This window comes from Aedes aegypti, chromosome 3, assembly GCF_002204515.2.
Source record: "Aedes aegypti strain LVP_AGWG chromosome 3, AaegL5.0 Primary Assembly, whole genome shotgun sequence".
In the NCBI taxonomy this organism is placed as follows: domain Eukaryota; kingdom Metazoa; phylum Arthropoda; class Insecta; order Diptera; family Culicidae; genus Aedes; species Aedes aegypti.
Window position 1 is genome coordinate 153,176,908 of NC_035109.1, and position 25,469 is coordinate 153,202,376.

General features: G+C 38.1%; 2 protein-coding genes across 3 annotated transcripts in view; both read left to right on the forward strand.

The window, feature by feature from the left end:
• LOC5577948 (U7 snRNA-associated Sm-like protein LSm10) overlaps positions 1-25,469 on the forward strand; it is a 52,157-nt gene that overhangs the window by 21,979 nt on the left and 4,709 nt on the right. The window lies entirely within an intron of this gene.
• LOC110678983 (5'-nucleotidase domain-containing protein 1) lies at positions 1,374-24,190 on the forward strand. Its single transcript, XM_021852769.1, has 2 exons — positions 1,374-3,140; positions 23,059-24,190. Exon 1 carries the CDS (start codon positions 1,579-1,581, stop codon positions 3,118-3,120), a length of 1,542 nt encoding a protein of 513 aa, XP_021708461.1. The 5' UTR covers positions 1,374-1,578; the 3' UTR covers positions 3,121-3,140; positions 23,059-24,190.

The following is a 25,469-nucleotide window of genomic DNA, read 5'->3' on the forward strand; positions in this document are numbered from 1 at the left end:
CATTCATCTCACGTGTTCCTACATTTCTTGCAGGCCCTGTACCGTGTACGCACCAAACTTTGCGCAGTTAAGAAATTATCATCGTATTTTTGCTTCAAATAAGGCTAAAATATGTATCTTTTTATTCAAACTTCTGCCAAAGATAGGCTTTTAACCCTTCAGTAAAACGCGCGATTTAAAAAAAATAAAAATGATTCACAAAAAATTAAAAAAATGCAAAAGGTGATGCAATACCTTGTGCCTAACATTGCGCACAAAATCTGAATTGTTCCTAACTTTGCGCATGATGTGCCTAACTTTGCGCATGCCTTAAATTGCTCGTTTACTCTAAATAATTTTACTTTTTTACTGGTTTCGTATTAAATAAAAAGGTTACAACTAATATGAGTTTCATCAAGAGTTTTTTCCGTGGATTTCAATTTAATTTATTCAATCACCTCAAACATAGAGTGCCCACGAATAGTGATTTACTCTGTTCTTATTTTTTTATAATACATATATTCACAAGATTACAATCTGAGCAATATAGTTTACAGTCGCAGCTTATGCCTATTTGTTATCGTACGTTGCTTTATATAACACATTCTCTTTTTTTTTAATTCTTAAACTGAGAGATGTATCGTTGATCTCTCCGGATTAATTATTTTTTATCTATTTGCCGCCAGTATGGATATTCCATAATTGAACGCTTTTTTCAGACAACTGGAGCTTGAATCATTGTCCTTCAACTGGGAAGCCAACCTTTGCGCTATCAATTATCCAAGTTTACAGTAATAGTCTCCTGTGTTACTACAGTGGATTTTCCGAGATTTGCAAGAATATTACATGTAGCCGCTGCTTTATGGATTGAGTGACCATTCCTGGTAAGGTCGACAGATTTTGTCATTTGCAAGGACGTACATGTATTTACGTGCCATTTCGAATTGCTAGAAGTGCGCAAAAATTAAGACCCTCGTGTAAAAAATGGGTCCTAACATTGCGCATCGCTTTTTTCAAATAAAAATTCAACATATTGTATGGAAAATAAATGGAATTACTAGAATATTACCTTTCTTGCAAATACACCGCAAATATACTTTTCACAACACAGTTTTGTTCATAAAAATGTTGATTTTTTGCAGAGCCACTCCTTAGCGCTTGTTCTAAGACGGTGTAAAAGTTGATGTTTATGCGTATGACAATGAGGTTTTTTGTTTATTTACTAACATTAACGAGGGTTTCTTAGTAAACAAATGTATGTCAAATACTTATTTCACATAAACAAACATGTTGCTGAAACTGAATTGTTAAAAAAATCAATGATTAATTATCATTTTTTCGTGCTTCTTAAAAATGCGCAAAGTTAGGAGCTGCGCAAAGTTAGGTGCGTACACGGTAAGCCAAGGCGCGCAAAGACGACCACAAAGAGCGCCAGATCGTCGCGACGTCGCACGCGAATTTCTTTCGCGCTGGTCTTGTGCTAGTGGTGGAAGGCAGTGAGAAGCGACTGTAAATCAAAAAAGCTTCACGACCGAAAGGGTGGTGTTAGTGTGTGCAAAATTTTATAATCTAGCACCGAGCACGCGGTTACCGACGACAATGACGGCGAAAACGGCATCAGTAGTATTGCGACTTGGGCTCAGTGCGCTACCCGCGGCAGGACCCTTCCGGATTGTGAGCGAAGGCGGTACATTGCGACCCCTATTGAACCTCTGCGGTGGTCGTGGCTTGGAAGGTAAGAGCTTACGAGATATTCAGGTGGACCATTTCCGGCGGATTTGGCAACTTCAGTGCATCCGACACTACTCGCGATACTCAGCCAATAGAATCATGACTGGCTCGGATACGTTCCGATTCTCGGACTATGACTGCATCGGGTTCGATTTGGATAACACTTTACTGCGTTATCAGATTGGAAACATGATAGAGCTCGAGTATGGCGTCATGTCCAAGTTTCTGGTGGAAGAGAGAGGCTATTCTGAGAAGTATCTGTTGCAGCCGCCGGATCTGGATTTCCTGCAGAAAGGACTGATCATTGACTTCCACCGGGGAAACATCCTCAAACTGGGACCAGATGGAACGATCCACCAGGCCACTCATGGAACGAAAAAGATGGCAGAGGCAGAGATTATTGCCTACTACGGGGATGAGAAAAAGTGGGAAGTTACTACGGAATACTGTGAGAACATGTTGGTTGCCTGGAATGGGCCTCTATCGGAGAAGATCCGGACGGTGCTAGATTATTTCGATATTTGCTCAACGCTTCTATTCGGCAGAATCATCGATACACTGGATGAAGAGGCCCACGAGCGAATTGGCCATTACAATATCTGGCCCGATATACTGGACGCCTTGATCCACATGTACTCTCGAGAACACTTTGACCAAGGCGTAGGAGGCTACTTCCAAGCACTCAAGCAAAACCCGGAAAAGTATCTTCTACGCTCGTCCCCAAAGCTAGTGTCGTGGCTTCGTGAGCTCAAAAAATCAAAAACCACCTTCCTTGTGACGGGTTCGCATGTAGATTTCGCAAATTTTACCGCGTCGTACGCACTGGGCCCTGATTGGCGCGAACTGTTCGATGTCGTCGTCGGATTTGCCAAGAAGCCTGGATTCTTCACCGGTGCCAAACCGTTCGTTCGGTTAGAAGGGGCGGTCGAAACGGAGCCATTGATGGCCTCCCAGCTAGAACGGAACGAAATTTACTCGCAGGGCAACTGGCGGGACCTTAGCCTTCTGTTGGAGCGAATCTCGCGCAAAGAACATCCACGCTTCCTGTACGTAGGAGATAATCTAATTCAAGACGTTTACACGCCGTCTAAATTTACCAAAGCCGATACGGTAGCGATAGCGGAGGAAATGGCCGCCGAAGGAATGAAGGACCATCCCCACCATTCGCACCCGGACGCCTGCTATCTCCAATCGACGTTTTGGGGATCCTACTTTGTGGCCGGTTCCAATCCGCAGCTGGAAGAGCCGTCTCTGTGGGCAGACCTCATCAAGCGATACGCCAAGATTTGCGTACCGAGCATGGATGAGGTGGCGCGGTACCCGGTAGACCATAGCTATAACAGTTTTACGGAGAGTGAAAGTTGTGCCGACGGGTACTATCCGGCGGAACCGATGAAACTAGTCAACTAGGATCCGGTTAATTAATTACGGTAAGTAAATATCTCCAAAAATGTTATGTGAGGGATTAGTATGATGATGGTTTTGTTTAAACCTAAAAGTGAATAGGCTCCTTCTCCTTTTCTGGCATTGTGTCCCAATAAGAACTGATCCTGCTTTTCAAAATAGTGTTCTATGATCACTGACCAAAGCTGGTTGGGTAGGACGGGGCACCCCTTAGTTTTGCGACTGATTGCATGCATTTTGTTAAAATATATGACGTTATTTTAAACTTTATTGTTGGTAGGAAGCTCTTTCAACTACTACCCTTGATAAATGGTTTTACCTAGAAATAAAAAGAAATAGATATTATGGATAAATTATCATAAAATGTGGAAATATTTATTTTTATTTACCAGAATTTTAATTGCCAGAACAAATTTGACTTTTCTCAGCCAACTTTGGAGCTCGTTTGGAGAGCCTGTTTCGGCTGCTTCGGCTTTATTACTTATGTTTCGTCATGTGTATATATAAAGGCCCGACTATTATAGTTATATAGTCATTTCACATCTTTCTCAAAATTGATAACAGAATAAAGATTTTTCTGCTTATACAAAATTAGAAATGTATTGATTTTTTTATTTTTTTTTTCTGGTAACATTATATTTAGAAAGACCATTCATAAATATTTGTTTATTTGTTTACACCAACAGACAATTAGTCCCAATGGTGTGTGGTTACTTAAATTTACGACAAAATAGGTCAAGATATATAAAAAAATACACAATAAAAATCAAACAATTCTTCGAGCAAGCATTTAGGCGAAATTGTGGCGGATTGTATGTCTTGGAAGATGAAAGTCGAACGCTGGTGCTACTCTGTTGAATACGCATTGCAGCCCATTCATAGCTACATTTTGTCCAAAATTAGTTCGTCGTAGAGGTGGTCGTAACATAGAAATAGCTCGCAAACGACTTTGAACCGATTCAATCCTTTCAACGCCGCTCTGATAGTGTGGGTGCCAAACCGTCGAACAATATTCCAAAGTCGCACGTACAAGCGAACAGTAGAGCGACTTGAGGCAGTATACGTCGGTGAATTCCTTAGCAATACGGAAGATAAATCCTAAAGTCCTGGAAGTTTTCGCGATGACGTAGGACATATGGTGCTTGAAAGTTAGTTGGGCATCCAGAATGACACCCAAATCCTTTACATGATCAACTCGTTGAAGTATTTTTCCAAATAACTGGTAGTTGAAACAGACAGGCTCTTTTCTCCGTGAGAACGATATAACATTACACTTTTCATGATTCACCACCATGCGATTCAAACTACACCGTTTTGTAGAGTTATAGCATCACAGATGGAACGGACACGGAGATACATTTTTAAATCGTCGGCATAGCTTAATCGTGGCCCGTAATTCACATCGTTGAAGTACAATGAAAAGATCACAGGATCAAAATGACTTCCTTGAGGTATTCCAGAAGTAGCCGTAAATGTTTCTGAAAAATGTCCTTCCAGTCCGACTGTCAGCTGTCTCTCTGTAAGGTAGGACTTAAGGGGGCAGGATCCGTAATTGATTTTGGAATTTTCAGAAGCAGTTTCTTCGTTCAAAACCTGTAAAATTTACAGGAAAATGTGTTCACTTTATTCTATTCTCCAACAAAAACACAGTGAACACATTTTCATCGAATAATTTTTGGTATTAAACAGAAAAACTGCTTTTGAAGTTTCCATGATGACAATGATTACGATGACGAAGCGTTGAACGTTAAACAAACGTATCAATAGTCCGGAAATACCGAGCATTTCCAGTTTAGCGATCGTTATCAAATGGTTGATCTTGTCGAATGCAGCAGTCAGATCCGTATACATAATATCTGTTTGAACACGTTCAGTGAAGCTATCGGAAACGTGGGATGTAAGACTCAAGAGATTGGTGGTAGTAGATCTCCCAGGAATGAAACCATGTTGCTCATTACTTATGAACTGCTTACAGTGAGCTATTCCATTACTACTACACTGAACGAAATCTCCCTCCATGAAATGAATGATTTGTAATTCACATGTCTACAAATTCTCATATATCTCATTTTAAATGATTATTCAAGAATTTGAGCATTGACCGACTATCAAATTAAAATCATCCAATATGTGGATGGCTTTCAGTATACATTCGTATGATTAAAAGTAGATTATTGAATTATGCCTATACGAATGAATAACATGCAGCTTCTGACGTATTTTCTTTTCTTCGATGTCCCAAATCAAAAATCATTCAATTGTAGTCCAAAAACTCATATGAGTAGTTAATGATGCTAAACTTGAAATCATCCTTGTCAATGTTGTTATAAACATGGCGGCAGCAACATGGAGCGGAGTTTCTTCGTGGATTTTACAGGTAATTTCGCATTTTATGATGGAATTATGCAGAGGAATTATCAACTGTAGTTTCTTTTTTTATTATCAGGAGGACCAAACACCATTCAACGCACGAGTCATCGTCTATGCGCGCATTAGAGGCGATATTTAGACATCATGTTCGTTTCAATCAGCTATGTTACGCGCAGCTCGGGCATTTATTTAAATGTTAGTTGTTGTGATTGTTTTTATATTTTAATTACCTTGTGAATAAATGGTGAGCTACGCGAAACCACCAACAATGAGTTATTATTTGTTTTCAATTTTATTTATTTAAAATTACGAAAAAACATGTAATGAGGGATGTTTACATTGGTGAATGATAATCATTCAATTTCGTACGTTTTATTGAAGGCTGAAAATCGTTTCAAAAGTGGATGATTTTCATTCGGTGTTATTTGTAAACAGATGATTTCGAGGATGATGAAAATCATCTTGTTTGTGTCGGAAAATAGGTATGGAGCTCGGATGAGGCAAAAAACATTCAAATCATGGCGGGAGATTTCGTTCAGTGTAACTCAAAGAGTTTTGAAATAGCACAAAGTGACGAGATCCCACGATGACTACTAACATCCTTGCGGTCGCCTTTTTTGTGAACTAGCATTCTTCCGAACCGATGGGAACGTTCCACTCGTTAGGGACAAAGCAAACACATGATGGATAGGTAAGAGCAACTGCTCGATATACGATTTCACGAAGGAAGAAGGAATTCCATCGGGGCCGGGATTGATCGAAGATTTCAATTGGGTGTCAGCTCTAGCAATCATACCATCATCGACACTAAATGCGTTCAATGTCTCCATGACCAACGGGACGTTACTAGCAGCAAGTGCTACATACTCCTCTGATAACGTCTCGTCACAAAAAAACGCTAGAATTTTTTTTTGGCAAAATGCCGACAATCTTGATTTCTATCATCGTCTAGTTTCACAGTAGAAGGCTGTTAGCTGGCGGGTCGGAAGGACCTGCCTTAGGGGTGAGACTCTTAGGGTCGGCACGTTGAAGCTGGTCAAAAACTCAAGTAAAACACACTCCTTGGCTTTTAAACTTTATTTTTTTCAACTTACTGGTGTGTGTGTAGTGTCTGGGTGTGGAGTGTGGAACGTTGCGGCCGGCCGGAAGTGGAGCACGTGAGGGTTGTCCTGGGGTTGCTGGGCTGAATTCGGGTTTCTGGAGCGAGCGGAACGCTCTTCGAGCTCACGGATGCCCACGAATGGCGGCTGGGCGATGGCTGCGGAGAGGATGTCGATATCTTGGAGCGTCCACCAAACGTCCTGGGTGTCGGAGGGCTCTCAACGACGGTCTGGGTCTCTGGGATGACTACCAGGCGGAAATGGCCTATAATAATAGGTCCTGATTCGGTTATCTATCATAACGACTGTTACTAGAACATAACTTCTTGACCAACGGTTATTTTAAAGCCTAGATCATTTAGAAATGGGGCACTTCATTTTAGCGATAGCAGCGCAACCAGTGGTCGGATATGCAAGTTTTTTATACCGTTTTATTGTTTGTAAACAGTATTGTTCGGTCTATTTTTTCACAGCTCGAAACTAACGTGGTTCGAAGATATTCGCCATGCAAGAAGAGAAAAGGAAAAAAATTGTGCACAGTTACCAGCAAAATCCATCTGCGTCAACTCGGGAGTTGGCGAAACTGTTGGATTATCCCAAAAGTACCGTGGCGCGAGTGATAAAAAAGTTCAAGGAAACTCTAACAACTGCTCGCAAGGTGCAAGTTAAGCGTCGGAGTGGAACCGTTGATCGCCAGCTGCAGGTGAAGGTCTTTCGGGTGATCAAGAGTAATCCTAACATCTCGGATTACGACTTGGCGAAAAAACTGAATGCCGACCGTTGTACCGTGCGGCGAATCCGTCTCCGAGGAGGCTATAAATGTTACAAGGCAAGTAAACAGCCCAACCGAAGTCTTAAACAGCAAACAGTGGCCAGAACTCGGGCCCGTAAGTTGTACGACGAAACTCGATGGATGTCTTTTGATCGATGATGAAACATACGTGAAAGCCGATTTTCAACAAATCCCGGGGCTCAAGTTCTACAAGGCTCCTGCTCGTGGCAAAGTTCTTGCACGATTCAAGTTTGTTTTCGCGGATAAGTTCGCAAAAAAGTTCATGATTTGGCAAGGTGTTTGTTCCTGTGGGAAGAAAACCAGTGTTTTTGTAACAGATAAAACAATGAGCTCGGAAGTGTACAAGAGAGAGTGCCTCCAAAAACGGATTTTGCCCTTCATTAGGTCCCATGATGGTCCAGTAACGTTTTGGCCAGATCTAGCCAGCTGCCATTACAGCAAGAATGTGCTACAATGGTACAAAGATAATGGGGTCCAGTTCATCCCAAAAGAGAAGAATCCACCCAAAGTCCTCAGTTCCGCCCAATAGAGAAGTATTGGGCGATAGTTAAGCGGAAACTCAAGATGAAAGGTGCAGTCGTTGGTGACATTGGTCAGATGAAGAATTGGTGGAATCGTCTTGCCAAAACCGTGACTGAAGAAGGTGTGCGCCGGCTGATGAGCGGCATCAGCGGAAAAGTGCGAGAATTTCTTCGAAATAATAATGATTAATTTATTTCAGATTTTTTTTATGAAATAAAACATTATAACCTTTGTTTCATTCTTGGAAAGTTTTTTGATCGAATGAAAAGTATAAGAAATACACGCATTTGAAAGTGCCCCATTTCTAAATGAACTAGGCTTTAAGTACACCTGGTATATAGTTTGATATGCGAACTGGTTGCCTCGAGGTTCTAACTTGAATAGGCTTTGCTCTTAGCTCAGTTCGACCCAGATGCCTATCCCTTTTCCCTCTGTCCTTTTCATCCTTTATTTTCACTTTTCGATGTGGATTTAACTGTGGCAACCCATTTTCCCCTTTTTGGCTCAATTTAATGTGTGTTGTCTTAGACTTGTTCAGTGTGTGGTGAAAGTGTGTTAACAAATTTTGTTCTTATAGATAATAATATTCTAACAGTTTACCAACATTTAACAAACAGAAGAATAACAATTAACACAATATAATATTAACTCTACTAACAAATACTAACCAATTAACAAATCTATTCCTAACAAATAATTACCAAAGTTAGCGTATCTCAACGGTAACAAGGCAATCCGGATTTCTTCCGTTGTTGGTTCACGTATCGCCAAAATGATTTATGTTTCGTATTGAGATTTTGCTGAATGTGCTGCTGATATCGTCTGAAACAACGCCGGCTAGTGCTTTTACATTTGTTGTTAACACTCACATAGTGATTACGGTGAGACTGCGTTCCATGCTTGGAGTATAGCCTGACGGCTGCTCTCTTGGAAGTCTTGAGGCGACGGAGCTCTTGAGTTTGCCAAGGTGGACCAGCGGTACCATGGACCCTTTTGGGCACATGTCTTTCAATTACATGCCTTAAGATATGCGTGAAAGTTAGAGCAGCATTTTCAACGTCATTCGTACCAAGAACTTCGAGCCAGTCTACAGAGGCTAAAAATTCAACTATTCCTTGTTGATTTGCTCTATTGAAATCGTATGAAACCGGAGATATGGTTAGCGGTTCACTATCGGCGAGCAGGAGAACCAACGGCGGGTGATGTGATACGTTCTTAATGTACTAATGTAAAACTATTGATATAAAAAGAATGTTATATTGGGGAATGCTCTTTTTGCCTGCAGCATATTTGAGCCAACTAAAAATATTTACATAAAAATTAAACAATTTTCCGACACAAGCTATTTAAATATTAACCAAAATGGTCTCTAAAGTTACATTTTTCCTTATTCTGCGTGTAAATAATTCTGGTGCAAAATGCTAGAGGCTCCAGAAAAACCTCAAGAGACTCATGCGCGACTATTCCACAAGTTCTTCGGGGATTTCTTCTCAGATTTATTACTCCTGATCAATTTTCCCTAGAATTCTTCTTTTAGATAATGCATATGTGAATTTCATCATAATTATCTCAAGTAAATCGTCGAGCACAGCGTTAACACTACTACCTTCAGTATTTTTTAGAGAGCTCTCAGATATTTTTTCCAGGTACCTATGTTTCTACTAGTTCTTCCACTGTTCTCCCAGATCTTTTAAGAAAATTCAGAAATATTTTTTCCATGGGTTTTGAAGAAAATTGTATAGAGATTTTTCCAGGAAACCGTACAAGATTCCTACGCTGATTTTCTAGTTAATCTTCAAGGCATTTTCATATGGATTCATTCGAGTTACAGTGAGGAATTGCTTCAATTATTCGACCTCATTAATTCCTACAGTAGTTTATCTAGAAATTGTTCCTGCACTTCATCTAAGGATTACTCATGCAGTTCTTCCAAACATTTCTAGAGTGATTTATCAAGCAAATCTCTATGGATTCTTTAAAAGTTCTTTTGAGAATTCACTCCAGTTGTAATAGCAATTATTCCAGTAATACCTCCGATCATTCCCTACACAAATGGGTTTATTCTAAGAGTGGCGTAATGTGTCGGAATTGTCGGTCTCGTACTTGAAAATCGTACAAATCTCGACTCGAGTGAAGCGACTCTCCATTTGGGTTACACGGCGAGCCACTTCACTCGAGTCGAGAATTGTCACCTCGCTATACGAGACCGACAATTCTCACCTCACGCCAGTCATAGAAAACAATCTGAAATTTGTTGAGGGATCCCGACAAATGGAAAACTGCTCAGATTGTTCCAAATATAGAACTAGACAAAAATTCTGCAGAAGCTTCTAGCTGTCGTCCAGTGAATTTGCTTTCCTCTATCAGTAAACTTTTTGAAAAAGTCATTTTGAACAGAATGATGGCCCACATCAACCATAATTAAATTTTTGCCAATGAACAGTTCGGATTCCGCCATGGACATTCGACCACTCATCAACTTTTACGTGTAACAAATTTGATCCGTTCCAACAAATCTGAAGGCTATTCTACTGGTCTTACTCTTCTAGACATAGAAAAAGAATTCGACAGTGTTTGACATGAAGGCTTGATTGTAACCTTAAAAAACACATTAATTTTCCAACATACCTTGTTACAATAATTCAAACTTATCTATCAAATCGTACAGGTTAATTAACAGAACTCCAGGTCTGAAATACTTTTTGTAAGAGCTGGTGTTCCTCGAGGCAGCATTTCGGGACCAATATTATACAATATTTTCACATTTGACTTACCGTTAAATCGGGTGTAATTGATCAGAAGGGTGAAATTGATCATCGTATCACACGATTTTATTTATTCGTAAAGGAGAACGAATATCAATGTAAGCTGCAGTAAATGAACGTTGTTTGTCGTAACTATTGTCAAATTGTGTGTTGTGAAGTTTTTTGCGTTAAAAAATGTTTATTACTATGAGAATAATGTAAAATTTCAAAATCATGCACGGTGCAGTATTGACAAAAACCTATGAACTTCTATTTATAAGCAAGGATTTGAACATGGTATAAACCTGAAAATTTGTGAGGATGCTTGAGATATATCCCCAAACCAGATTTCATCACTAAAACTCGTACCAATTAGCTCATATGGTTGAAATAATTGAATTTTTGTTAGATATCATTGAATTCCTTAGGAAATTGCATACATTTAGGCGTTTTCCGCGTAATTCTTGAAATTTAACTTTTCGTTATTTATATAAATATTGCATTGTTAAGAATTTGACAATCACATTCGGAGTCAGGGAGCTCAAATTTATCATGTAGAGTTGTTTTGAAATCTAAAAATAATGGCATTGACAAGTGATCAATTTCACCCAGAAATGAGATCCTCTGATTTTTTATTTTAAAGATATTTGTTAACATTAAAATAACATTTGTTAGTTTTATATCCTGCAAATGAAAAATAAAATAATATGTTAATCTGTTCACAGTTCGGGAAGTCTCTCTTCTGCGCCTACGACAGCCAGTATAGCTCACAAATTCCTTAGGTACGAACAAGTAAAAGGTACCAGAGCCATAAGGAATAATCACTTGAGATAGGTAGACATGACAGTTTTCGGCACATAAGTCGATGAGGCTCAACTTCGTACTTGTTTTCCTGCATTTAGTTGTTTGGCATTGTTAACATTATAGAAAACAGGCTAAAAAAAACCGTGAAAAATGATCAATTTCACCCGAAATTACGGTACCTGAATATCCTCAGAGGTGTCAAAAATCCTTGTTTGCTGATGACACAAGCCTCTCCGCTAAAGGACGAAGCCTGCGTGTAATCTGTAGTAGATTGCAAAAAAAAGTTTGGATATTTTTTTCATACTTGCAAAAATGGAAGATTTCTCCTAATGCTTCCAAAACTCAACTAGTAATATTCCCACATAAACCAAAAGCTCTTTATTTAAAACCTTCAAATAGACATGTTGTTACGATGAGAGGGGTTCCAATAAATTGGTCAGATGAAGTTAAGCTAGATAAGAATTTAACTTTTGAAAATCACATTGAGGGCATTCAAGCCAAATGTAACAAATATATAAAATGTCTGTATCCACTTATTAACAGAAAATCAAAACTTTGTCTTAAGAACAAGCTTTTGATATTCAAACAAATATTCAGGCCAGCCATATTGTATGCTTTACCAATATGGACCAGCTGTTGTAATAACTGGAAGAAAGCTCTGCAGAGAATTCAAAATAAAATTTTGAAAATGATTCTGAAGCTTCCTCCTTGATATAGTAACAATGAGTTATATAGAATATCCAATGTTGAAACATTGGAACAAATCTATATAAATAAAAATGGAATGGTGTTTGTATGTCACGAAATGGCTTACGAACGGGTCAACGGATTTGAATTATTTCTTCACCGTTTTGTTCCTCAAGGGTTCCGACGTGTTTGTGTGTACAAAAATCCCAGGATATTCACTGGGAAAGTCGGAAAAACGAGAGTGCATGGAACTGTCATTTTGTATGGGACGATTCATAGCGTTTTTCAACAGCCTACTTGATGGCAAGACGAAGTTTGCCGGGACCACTAGTGTCAAATAAAATAATTAATAATTTCAAGCAAAAATCGTTACAATTTTCTATAAACACAATTAATGCGTTACATATTTAGGGTAAGTAAATTGAAAACTTGTTTTTTTTTCTATTATAAGCAGGTGAAATCAACTCACCTGTAAAAAAATCTGAACTGCTACGGCAAATGAAATGTAATATGTTGTTAAAAAAATGTTAATAAAATCTTAAATTTGTTTTACCCCCCGGGAGCATCATGACAGCTGCAGTACAACGTCAATGTACCGAAAAATTTTGGTCCGTGGTACTGTCAAACTCAATGAAATCATGGACTGTGCTCAAAATAGGGCGTAAACTAGAATTATGCTTGATGGACATAAAAAAGTTTTACATTTTTTGTTTGGCATTTGTAACATCATTATAAACGAGTGATCACCAAATAGCGATTCCCTAAAAGGATTTGTATGGTCATCGTGAAGATTTTGTATGGCCCACGAGCGAGTTTTGAATAGTGGTGTGATGTGGTCCGCATGCTGTAAGTTGCTTATAGTAACCGTTCCTTTGTTTACGAAATTTTTTTTTGACCACTTGGCAATTCAAAGCAAGACAAATTTGTTACACACTTAAACAGAGTATGCGAGTTCGGTAAATGAAATCACTGAAACGAATCGGTAATCCACGATATTACCGATGTATCAGTAATCAAGCAGTTTTTGACAGCGTGCCAAAAACAAAATTACCGAACTACGGTGAACTGTTGAATATCTGTCAAAAAAATACCGAAAGATCTGTGAATCGTTAGTGCTACCGAAAACTGTAAACCATTTTACTGATGTTTCGGTAAACGGACTATAAGGTTACCGAATTCTGTAATTTGGCTGAATGACATCATGGCTGCGCAGCATGAATTCATATTGTGTATTTTTGTTTCCCCGTTGCAACGATTTTCTGTGGTGTTTTCGTTGATTATTATTCTCAGCATCCGATAGATTTTAGGGACACTTCGTTATGATTAAGGTGAGTAATATGGACTGTTTTTTTATCTATCTCTAACATAATTATTTGCAGTCCAGCCATCAGCCTCCGATGCTCTCTCATTGTTCCCGGCGCATCCAGGAAACTGAAAATGTGACATCATACCCGACGTCATTTCTCACATCTGTTGACTCATAAAAATATTAAGTATGCTGGATCCGGGAACATATTTCTCAACATTTATAAAAAGCAATAACTTATTAATAAAAGGCCATTAACTAAAATTGCCAACGTTGTTCTTTTTTGTCTGAAAAATGGGTTCCGAGGAACAAAAATCGGTGCACCGTGTTTACAGTTCTTCGGTAAACGATTACCGATCAATCGGTTGTTTTGACAACTGAGATCGAAAATGCGAATTACCGAAAGGTCCGTAATTTATTCGTTTACCGAACGGATTACCGACCTTTCAGCTGTTGAGATTTCGGTAAATGGATTACCGAATTCGGTGATTTGATCTAAGTGTGTAGGGATCGTTCAAATACTACGTAACACAACAAGGGGAGGTAAGGGATATTTTGTAGTGTTTCGGTCCATACTATAAATTGAAATTTTCCATATAAAACCTGTTACTTCAGGGAGGGAGGGGGTTAAAATTGGCAAATTTCTTCGTTACGTAATATTTGAAATCAATCTGAGATCATATCAACTCGCAGTACATTTTCTTTTGCGGATTTGAACACTTTTTTTCTCATACTCACCACCAGATGTTTAAGTTTCAATCAGATAAGCTTATTATTGGATGAAGTATCCCGCTTTTACGAACGCTAATATCACCAAAAATTAGCCCACTTTTACAAAAAGGGATCTAGTGATCTGACGTTTGACTTGGGTCGCTTGATATGGACTTATCCACCGGTGCACTAAATTTACTCAGTCCAAGAATTTTGACACTTGACCGAAACACGTGGAAAGCATCTACGTGACCCGTTAAAGTGTCAAAATTCTTTAACCGAGTGAATTTATCACACCGGTGGACAAGTCAATTGACCGGACCAAAGCCAAACGTCAATATGTTGGATCCCTATGCTAACTTTTGGCGGTCATTACCGCTTTTTCAAAAGCTGGATTGTTCATCCAATGGACTTATCCACGGTCTTCTTTTCTTGTTGATTTTTTCCGATCTATGTTTACATAAAATGACATCTAGACGGGGTTGGTGGTCTGATGGCTACCGCTTCTGCTTCATATGCAGAAGGTCATGGGTTCAATCCCAGGCCCGTCCCTTTCCTCGTACTTTGTAGTTGTATATCTCTCACTTGCTTCTATCTTCCATTCTAAATATATCACACTCAAACTATTCGTTCATAGCAAACGCTAGAACCAGAGACGGACAAGAAACCGTTTCCATAACGCTTCCTACTTCCACGCGCACGCCTTTCTTACGCCTGATACATAGGCAGTCTGCTAACCACAAAAGCAAACCTCTCTGCCATGCCTTTCCCCCAATCCATACACTCCCGCATGAACTGACGTGGATGCAGTGGAATATACGGTCTACGTGGGAGTCAGTTCAATGCATCATCAATTCCTCCCCCTTCCCCTCATTGGTCTGCATTCTGACGTGGCAGGTGCCATTGTTGCCTAAAAATAGAAGATCACCAGCACTTATACACTGAGGATGCCTGTTAGTCCCAAGCAGTCATTCGGTTGGTTCCTTGTGTAAGTGCAGCTGATCTGGCGATACTGGAATGCATCCACGGGCGGCCAATCAAGCTCAAGCTCAAGCTCAAGCTATGTTTACATAAAATGACATCCACGCCAACAGAAATGTTCACCGGATGAACAATGCATGGATGAATGTGAAACGAAATCGTTTATTTTTCTGTATACATCGCCCACAGTAAAGGCACAGACAAACAGACGTAACAGCTAGAACAATTATCAATTCAAAACATAGTCACGTGAACATTTACGCCCAATGGTAAAAATACTTCATTTGGCCAATCGTGAACTAGGAGGCGGTAGTGAGCAAACGTCAAACTCGAACAAAAGTGAGGCGAGCGCCACAAGTGGCCCGTCGGCCAACTACCAGATATTAGAATTGGGTCCTAAAACCCTGTCCCAATTTTAGTGCCAAACGCTTAAGTTTAGGCCAAAAACACATGTTTACTCAATTTTCTAATGTTTTCCGTTGGTTTAAGCCCAAAAAAATTTTTATTAGATTTTGTCACATCCTTTCGCTTAAACTCAAATTTTGGGTGTATTTTGTTTTCCGTGTCCCTTACGAAATGTCAGATAGGAAGAACCCCAGTGGTCGAACTAAAACCCCTGTGGTGTTTTTGTCGACTAAGCGAACGTCAAACATGATCAAAAGTGTCAAGGTTCATTTATGGACCAAATTTTTAAAATAAATTTTAAACATGATATAGCCATTATTTGAGCGGGAAAAATTGCTAAAGTAATTACAGTAACATGTTTTTTCGTGTTATTAAATAAAAACAAGATTTCATTACAAATTTTAGGACCCAATTGGGCGCTATTCTGTTGTACGATGAAAATAATTTGATTGTTACGTCTGTTGGTCTGTGGTAAAGGTTAATATATTTCATCGTATATTAGTTCATAGGCTTATTTGATTGAAACTTAGACCTCTGGTGGTGATTATGAGAAAAAGTGTTCTAATCCGCATAGAAAAAAAAAACTGCAAATATAAAAAAATATCACTTTTCGACTTGATTCGATCTCAAATAAAATGATAAGGACACCGTCCTTAGCCATTTATTTGTACGAAATGTAACTTAACGCTAGACAATGGATAAGGATGCTCCAGTGGCACAGTTGAGAAACATTCCTGACGAAAAGTTTCAATGGCTGTAGCGGAAATCGAACCCACACCCAATGACACGATGCGTTTAAATGCCTAACGACACTAACCGCACGGCCAATAGGCCCACAATATTTTATTTTATTTTATTTTATGTTACGGCCAGCGCTTTCTTTTGAGGGCATCAAAGCGATCCACAAATCAGTTAGGCTGTATTGTAAGTAATTTCTTATAGATTACTTTTCCGCAAAACAAAGCACTAACACGTCATTTAATCTTTTCACCGAACGAATTGGTACGCTCTTAAGTTCATTTGGTGCTTAAACTTGATGATTTTATTAAATTTATTTCCATTGGCAGACGAAAATATCAGACTCGCCCTTATTTCATTTCATTCCATTCGTTGTTTTGCACCCGTCAACAACGAAACAAAATTCCGATCTGCCATAGTGAAAAATTGTGCCGGCAGCGGTGGATGGCCCCATTGTTTACGTTGAAAGTAAGTACGTGAAAATTGTGTTATCTGTCACTTCGCGGGGGGGTTGGTTTTACCAAATTCGGATGATATGAAGATAATGAATGTAATGTTTGGAATGATACTAATAAAGAATTAAAAAAAGAAGTATGGTTTGGTTAATCACAATTGAACAGTAGTGGAATAAAGTTTCGACCCCAAAAACAAAATATTCACTCTGGTTTTACTGCAGTAGTCCAAGATTTCATCCTGAAATCTTATTTATTTCCCTTATACAATAATTGTAACAAGCACAAACTAAGACTTTCACACTCATTCTTGTTTACGGCGGATCCAACTTTCGATCGAATCCGTGGGAAAATTGTCTGTGCTCTTGCGTTTTGCATGACAATTTCCTGACCAAATATGAAAGAAAATGATCTGATAGTTGAGAAAAAAAAGAGTTAGCAAGGAAAACGATAATTTCATCATTTTCACCCACTTCCACGGTGCCCCATGTCACCTTGACTGTCGTTATTATTTCTATCTTATAATTATCGAAACAAAAATATTTGATACACGCGTTGCTATGCATTCGAAGAAAAAAAAAATGAACGGATTGTCACGCCATAACGAGCGATTTCAAAACAATCAAAGCGACATAAATAAATTACCTTTGAACATATACAAGCACGTGCGACGACGGTAATCTTCAACGATGAGTAATTTCTGACGGCTATGCCATTAAAGTACCGTTGGTTGATATTTGAATCAGTTTTTATTTTTAATTCACAGGAAGTTACTAATTACACTCAAGTGGCGCTCAGCCACAAAGAGAAGAAACATTGCGATGCCGAACGAAAATGTACCAGCAAATTATTTAATACAGATTCAAATATTACTGAATGCTACCAGTGGCCTTCCTTAGCCGAGTGGTTGAAGTCGGCGGCTACAAAGCAAAGCCATGCCGAAAGTGTTTGGGTTCGATTCCCGGTCGGTCCAGGATCTTTTCGTAATGGAAGGAAGGAAACGATGAGAAATAACTGTTTAACAGCTCAATTTTATGAATACAAGCTAACCAACAGAAGTAATAAAGCTAAAGCAAGGTTTTTCAACCGGTGGTGGTCCGCGGACCCCCAGGGGGCCGTGATGACATTCCAGGGGGTCCGCGAAGCCATTGTAAATGTGCGCCGTGTTCTTTAATCGATGAATACATGTGAGTAGTCTCTAATTTAACTTGCTTTTCTAGAGTTCAATATTACCAAATTGCAGGTTTTTGTGCGTCTTTTAACGTCATTGCAAGCCAGGTATTTCCTTACCTGCGTTGCTTGCTTGCTCTAAAATGGAACTTGGATTATTCCTGGAGGTATCTATGTAAGATTCCTATCATATTTTTGTTGGTTTTTCTTGCAAGATTCGACAAAAAATCATTATTACCAACTTCGTGGCCCAAAATGATTCACTTTTTCCACTCAAACATTTGCCGGAAGCTTCTTAAATCTATCAGCAGGATTTATAATTAAATTTTCCAATGATGTCTGCAGCTATTGCAGAGTTTTGTAAAAGTTTCTGGTCAAATTTATAACTGTCGGTTCATTAAAAATTGGCTTCTTTCATTAAATGTGAATAGCAGCTTCCGGACCTGGTTCTTGAGGAAAACTAATATATTTTTTTAATTCCTGAAAGGGCCTCCTTGGATTACTGGAAAAACCTTGAAAAATATCTGTAGAAATATTAAAATATTTTCGAAAATCATTTTCATGCAACAATGGGGTCCAGGTATCTTATTCGTATTTTGTCCAGTCCAGAATTGTACATGGTAGAATCCTGGCTAATTTTTTACTGTTTCTCACACGATCTTAGCCGAATTCTTGCATTAAGGTGCAATGTTTGGGTTTGTCTGTCAAGTATACCTACTCGAAGAAAACAAAAAAACCCATATTTGAGTATTTCTTAACTTATTTTTGAATTATTTTTCTCTACCCATTTCAATCGCTTTCTTCTGTCAAAGCGCGAAGAGCAAAACAACCCAAAAACCGAACCAATGTGCGTTACCTCAAATTTGAGTAAGTAGCATAGTGGAAGTCTAGTTATTTGATCTGCCGGTTGAGTGAATAGGCCAGTAGGTATTTTTTTTCGCATGGCTGCAAATGAAAACAATTTATACCCCATTTACTCAAAATTAGGCCAACGCACGAACCCCCCGAATTGAGTAGAATGAACTCGCTTTTGAGTACTTCATTTTCTGCGTGTACTAATTCACTCTGAGATCTTTGGCACTTTTCAACTAGTATTGTAAACAAGATACAATTGATAGTTTTGGTGCTTAAGGTGATTATAAAGCGAAGCCAAACTTCTGGGGAATCCACGGTGTGTTTCGTAGAACAAGTTTATTACAAAAAAATAGGTAAATCTGAAACTTCTCCACGATAAAGTCTTGGTTTCTCGCGTTCATTTGCTGCTAAAACCAAAATAATCGGTCGGGGGGTCCAGAGTAATTTTTTTTTGTTTGATTTCGAGAGACTTGCACATATGTTTGAATTTGCCTATTTATGTGTTTATGTACATTAGGGCGGTTCAAAATTAAAAAATGTTTGAGAATTCAATCTCACATATGTTCCTTACTATCCTTACTATAAAAATAGTGTTATGTGAAATTCGCAGCTTTCTAGGTGGTGATTTAAGGTGGCCCAAAGACAATGTAGGTTTATATGGAAATTACCATGAAGAAATTTTGAGGTATGTTCCAAACACGCTTGTACTGTAATGTAAGTACAAACTTATTATCCCATTGTAAAAGCTCATTATTGAAACCATAATAAACAAATTTGCTCAAGAGAGAAATTCAATTCGACAGATAGCAGAAGAGATACTCATAAGTTTGTTTGCTATTATTTAGCTTAACCCCTCTACCGGCAGCTTCATTTTTTCAGCACAAAAATATATTTGAATCGCGATAACTTTTTTGTTTCTCTATATTTTTCCACCATTTTTTCACAACTTCTCAAAAAACTCTTCTTCTTTTGGAATCTATGTCGGTATTGACCATTGGTCAACCGGTTTAAAAAATATTTCGGTGTTCCTTGGGGGACCGACACTTCCCATATAAAATTTCAATATGATGTTTTAAGAAGTTTTCAAGATCTCGTTACGGCTAGAGTGGTACCAAAAACATAAAAGCTCATTGCTCAAAAACAGTTACATTTGTTTAATTTCTTCACAATAGACTTTCATCAAAGTTTAGTTTTGAAAAGCGAATAACCGAATATGAGAAAAAATCTGCAGCCAGAGATAATTACGAGAGTTATGGCTATGCATCGGTCCCCCAAGGAATTTTGGAATATCTCCGAATATAGATGACCGATGCTCAAAACCGATACAGATTCTGAAAATAAGAGAGTTTTTTGAGAAGTTGTGGAATTTTTTTTTTTCAAAAATATTGAGAAACAAAAAAGTTATCGCGATTTGAATATTTTGATAAAATGATGCTGTCGGTAGAGGGGTTAATATGGGGTTATAGTACTGCAAACAAGTACAAAAATCCCAAACCCATTTTAGCCTCATGATGTTAGTTTCTGATCTTTTCATAAGCACTGTGCCATAAAGAAAGTAACACAAAAAATATAAGATTTGAAACTTCTCAAATACCATCCAAATTAGCGTATTTTTCAGCACCATGGGGCAAGTATATTACATGCCTTATAACAAGGTTTATCACATGCGAAGCCCTCTACTAGTTAATTCAAATAACTGAAATTGTGTTGTTGGAAAGGCGGATAAGTCACTTTTGTAACGAGTAAAAAGAGTATTCTCGCATAATTTATGATCTCGTCCTAAAAGCCATAGCTTGTTATTACTGAGCAAACGAATAGATTTACACTTTATTTCACAATGCTACGACGAAGAGAAGATCCTCCTCTGTCTCCCAGCGGTGACAGCTTTTATTTTGGTCCGTTTATTTGCTTAATAACAACTTAAGCAAATAAGCTTAATAAGCTAATAAGCTACACACTCGGTTATCAATGGTTTTAAGGGTGAATATACATAGAAGCCAAACCTCGAATTTTCAAAAGCACAAGTCTAGAGAAGCAGACAACCGGTAACTCACTGGTCACTCGCTGGTGGCGACTAATCAATAAAATGTTCAACGCAAAAGGTTGTCAGGTTCTCAAGATACAAATTTACAAACAAGCTCTTGAAAATTCGAGGTTTGATATCGATGCATCTTCACCTATTAAAAATATTTCCTAATAACTTCTTACATCATTATGACCAATTAAAGTACGATTTTCAAGGTTTTTCGTGGACAATAACTAAAATGACGTTTGAGACAGTTTTGCAATTATGCGTATATCATATGTCATATATGCTTATTACAGCTCTTTTGAGCAAGAACAACTTTACCTTCCAAGCCAAGGTGTTCAAATGGTTTGATCTTGCAGTTTGTCCCGTATCTATGTTCAACGCAATGTGTGTCGGTAAATAAAACACATATCCATGAATACTTCAAACAAAATAAAAAAAAAATGTTCTGGACCCCCCGACCGATTATTTTGCTTTTGGTCGCAAATTAATGAGCAAAGTCTAATTGTTTTTAGTTCGAAATTTCAGACTTACCTATTTTTTTGTAATTACTCCACAAAGACACCGTGAATCTGACAACCGTTCGCGTTGTAAATCGATCAAATTGCTTGCTAGCTGGTGGTGATTAAGCGGATAAATTTTCAACGAGGAGCTATTTATGGTTCTCAAGACTTGTGCTCTTGAAAAACAAATGTTGAGCTTTGTTCTATAATCATCTTAACGAGATCATTCGCGAAAATCCCGCAAGACATAGCTTTTTCAGTCATTCAGTTTGGTTCTCAATTTGAGCAATTTGAGTTACACTATGGGCAAATCTTTTGTTTTCATAAGCTTCGACTGCAAGATAATCTATTGTCAGGGGTCCGCAAGAAGTTTGTAGACCTTCTAAGGGGGCCGCAACTTCAAAAAGGTTGAGAACCACTGAGCTAAAGCATGTAGTCCAAGCATTTCTAAGCGTATTTGAATCATTAAAACAAATATATTTTTCATAAGGGGTGCTCATCTTACCTCATCTTTTTAAAATTATTTAAATCAAGTAAAGCACTGTAAAAAAAATCTCCAAAAGGCTTGAAATGTTGGCTGAGAATCAGAAATTTGGTCAAAATAATGTTAGACCACAAAAGTCTTATTTTGTTCTGGTCATTTGTCATAATAAAAATCAATGTTTTCATAATTTATTAATATTTACTCATATTTTCAAATTAACATTATTTCTAATAATTTTATCAAGGATAGTAATTGGATGCACCTCAATTCAACAGTGTATAACAATATTAATAAATAATAATAAAATTCATTCAATCAGTCTCAAAATGGCAGGGTGCTCATTAGGCTGTCCCTTATTTTTCGAAAATGTGAAATGTTATAAGTGTTCATGAAGCCAGGCTGCTTAGCAACGCTGAATGAATGCAATCAACATCATCGAAGCAATCCTTATCTAAAATTGTAAAAATTTCCATTAGTCTTAAATAAAACCTAGAACATTACAGACGTTTTCTCTTCAATTCCCGAACCTGAAGTCAATAATAAGTTCGTCATCGTAAAGTGCTAGTTTTGGTAAGAAAAAAATCAGGTAAAAATTTGAAGTACGTACGTGGACGCTAAGTGGTCCCCCAACGGCCCTGAAGGTATTAGGCGTAGATGACCCCATGCACAAAATCGAGCTCGCTGCTCTAGTGCACGCAGCATGAGAAAGAAAAGCCACCAGTAACAAATTGATAATCAACATCAGTGCTGGGAATGGTAATAGTAGTAGGCTTGACTTTTCGCGAAAATCACGTGGCTCTCCCAGTACATCAAAACGAACACTTTACGATGACGAACTTATAACATTTCACATTTTCGAAAAATAAGGTACGGCCTAGTCCTCATCTTGCCCCGGGTTGCCATCTTGCTCCGCCCTTCCCTACTTAATTTTCTAGTCCTTTACACTTAACTAAATTTTCTAGTCCTTACTAAATTTTCTAGTCCTTACACTTAAAAAAATGTGCTCTTTCGATCAAGCTCCAAAATTTGTGAATTTTCCATCACTAAACAACCCAATTATGTATTCTCGCTCGACCATTGCACATGACGGAAATGTATCTCCGCATACCATTCTGTTCCATATTATTCTGCACCACAGCTCCTAGATCTTTAATTGAGAAGTTTGCGATATAAAAATGAACAGAAAAATTATTTTCCTAATAGTACCATCATCATACATTTTTCCGTATATAAAGTTTTGAAAAATAAGTATGTCCAAAAAAATAATAATATCTTCTTATCTTTTTTCAGCATAAAGATTCCAGAAAACAGTTTCAAGTGATATGCACAAAATCATACACAACGCCACTCATAGGATTGAAATTCGCTGAAAGCAAAAGTGCGCTCCCCTTTCGACTGAGCTGTCCAAACAGAATTACATTCATCTGGTTAGGCTAAAAAAATAATATCACAGCCCTACAGCAAGCATGCTCGTCCACCTTTGTTCACAAGCGCAAAAGTGTAATTTAATAAATCACACCGCCGTTAATAGGCGATAATAGTGGCCAATCTGCAATGCGAATTTATGAAAGAGGGGAGCCAGTTGAGATCCACCATGCTGACTGACAGCTTGAAGTGAATTGTAGTAAAACCATTTGTTTTATGTCCGACAACATCCCGCGCTAAAAAAATGGACTTAGGTCACATTCGGTAAGGGTTTATTCGCATCGTACAATGCACTGCACAACTGTAACTGTGCAGAGTAAATATTTAATCAAATTCGATTTACTGCACGAGCTGCACGTACTTCAATCCTCTTCAAACCTTGGTTAGTGGATTGTGTTGCGTTCTACGCCGAATCAAGCGCGGATGGCCCTGTGTGAACGTTTACTGACAATAACTCTTTGCTGTATCCTAATTATTGTTGTAAATTTCACCAGCGATTGTTTTTTTGTTCGGGATTCTGTGTAACGTTTATTTCCTTTTCGAAACCCACAGAGGTCGAAAGAGTCAACCGTACTATCAACAGTCATTATAGCTCTTAAAGAGTTTTTTCAAAGCAAGGTATTTTCTCTGTTACTGTAATTGATGACTGTAGTAAACCATAGAAGGCTAAGTCAAAAAATGTGGTACTAATTAGAAGAAAGCGAAGCGAAGCTTTGGCTGATTAGAAATAGTATAGGTAGTTCAGCGTACAAACACTACAAAGAACTAATCTCAACAATTGTACTATAGGTTATAATCGACAGTGTGTCGTTTCTGTCTTATCAAAATAAAACTACATAGATTGGATTCTGTAATGAGATTGCCCGTTGAAAAATAAATGATTGTTACATAATGTTTGTAATATTACACCAGCATAATTATGTTCAATGGTATACACACACAAACAATAAAGATGTCTAGCTTTTGTTTCAAATAAAATTGAAGTTTTATTCTGTGATTAAGGCTCGTATTACTTTATTTTGATGGTAGATTAGATTTGCATGTTATTTTTATTGAGAGAATGTCTGAGTTTCTGCTGTACGTGTTTCTTACTTCCACGGATAATGTCGCTTAAATGCAATCAACTTGCAACATTGCTGCTGTTTCACTGGTTGTTTCCAAACCACATTATATATTCTTCATTTCATTTCCTGTGCTACCCGGAGCAATGCTGCAGGTGACTCTGTGTTTCTTCTACAAAATCAGCTTCCTTCTTCAGTCTTAAGCCTGAGGCTAAATGATGGCTGAATTATGGATATGGCCTTAGTTAACTTCAAGAATCACATATGGCTTCTCAGCATGGGTTTTACACAGTGAATGCTTTAGGTGATTCTGCTGCTGTTCTTTTTCGCGCTGAGATTGCAAAAAGCTGAATCCTGCCTCGTTTGGATAGTAGCTACAATTTTCATCAAGGCTCAAGTGGCGCTAGTTTAAAAAAAACTTAAGGAGTAGCTTCTATCAAAGTAATCTCGTAGACCCATTTTTGCTACATCTTCGGGAAGTTTTGGGAAGATTTTTGGTAAATTTCAAAAGATATATTATATATCATACATGGCACAAATGAATTTTCAAATCAGCAGAATATTACGAAAAAAATATGAAAAGTAAAATAATGTGTATAAGGTGAAGATGAATCGAAGCCAAAGTTCAAATTTTCAAGAGCACGGATCTGGAGAACCAAACATCCGTTTGAGCTGAAATCCTAATCGATTGGTCACCACCAGCTGGTTATTTGTATGTAAGCATTTGAAATTTCACCTCGCCGGGTAAAATTTTCGACGCTTTTCGCATCGAGTGAACTTTTCCCAGATGGCAGCACCGTACCTTCATAGATTCGACATCGACTCTGACCACTATCTGGTTATGCCAAAACTGTGTCAAAAATTATCCGTCATCAGTAATGTTCGACGATAAGGATAAGGATGAGAACATCTCGCATAATTTATGATCTCGCCCTAATAGCCATTGGTAACCATGTATGTAGCTCGTTGTTTCTGAGCATTTGAATGGATTTACACGTTATTCAACAACTCTATTGTGAAGAAAGGATCATTATCTACCTGCCAGTGATGTTGATTTGGAGGCTTATTTATTAATTTGCTCAGAAACAACGAGCTACACACGTGGTTACCAATGGCTTTTGGGGCGTTATCTCAGATTATGCGAGATCTTGACGAAGGAATGTGCGGTGATCGAAAGATGGAAGTGGTACTTCGACGAACACCTGAATAGTTCTG

Excerpts from the sequence above, each read along its gene's own strand:
- LOC110678983 (XM_021852769.1), top strand. The coding sequence starts at position 1,579 with ATGACGGCGAAAACGGCATCAGTAGTATTGCGACTTGGGCTCAGTGCG.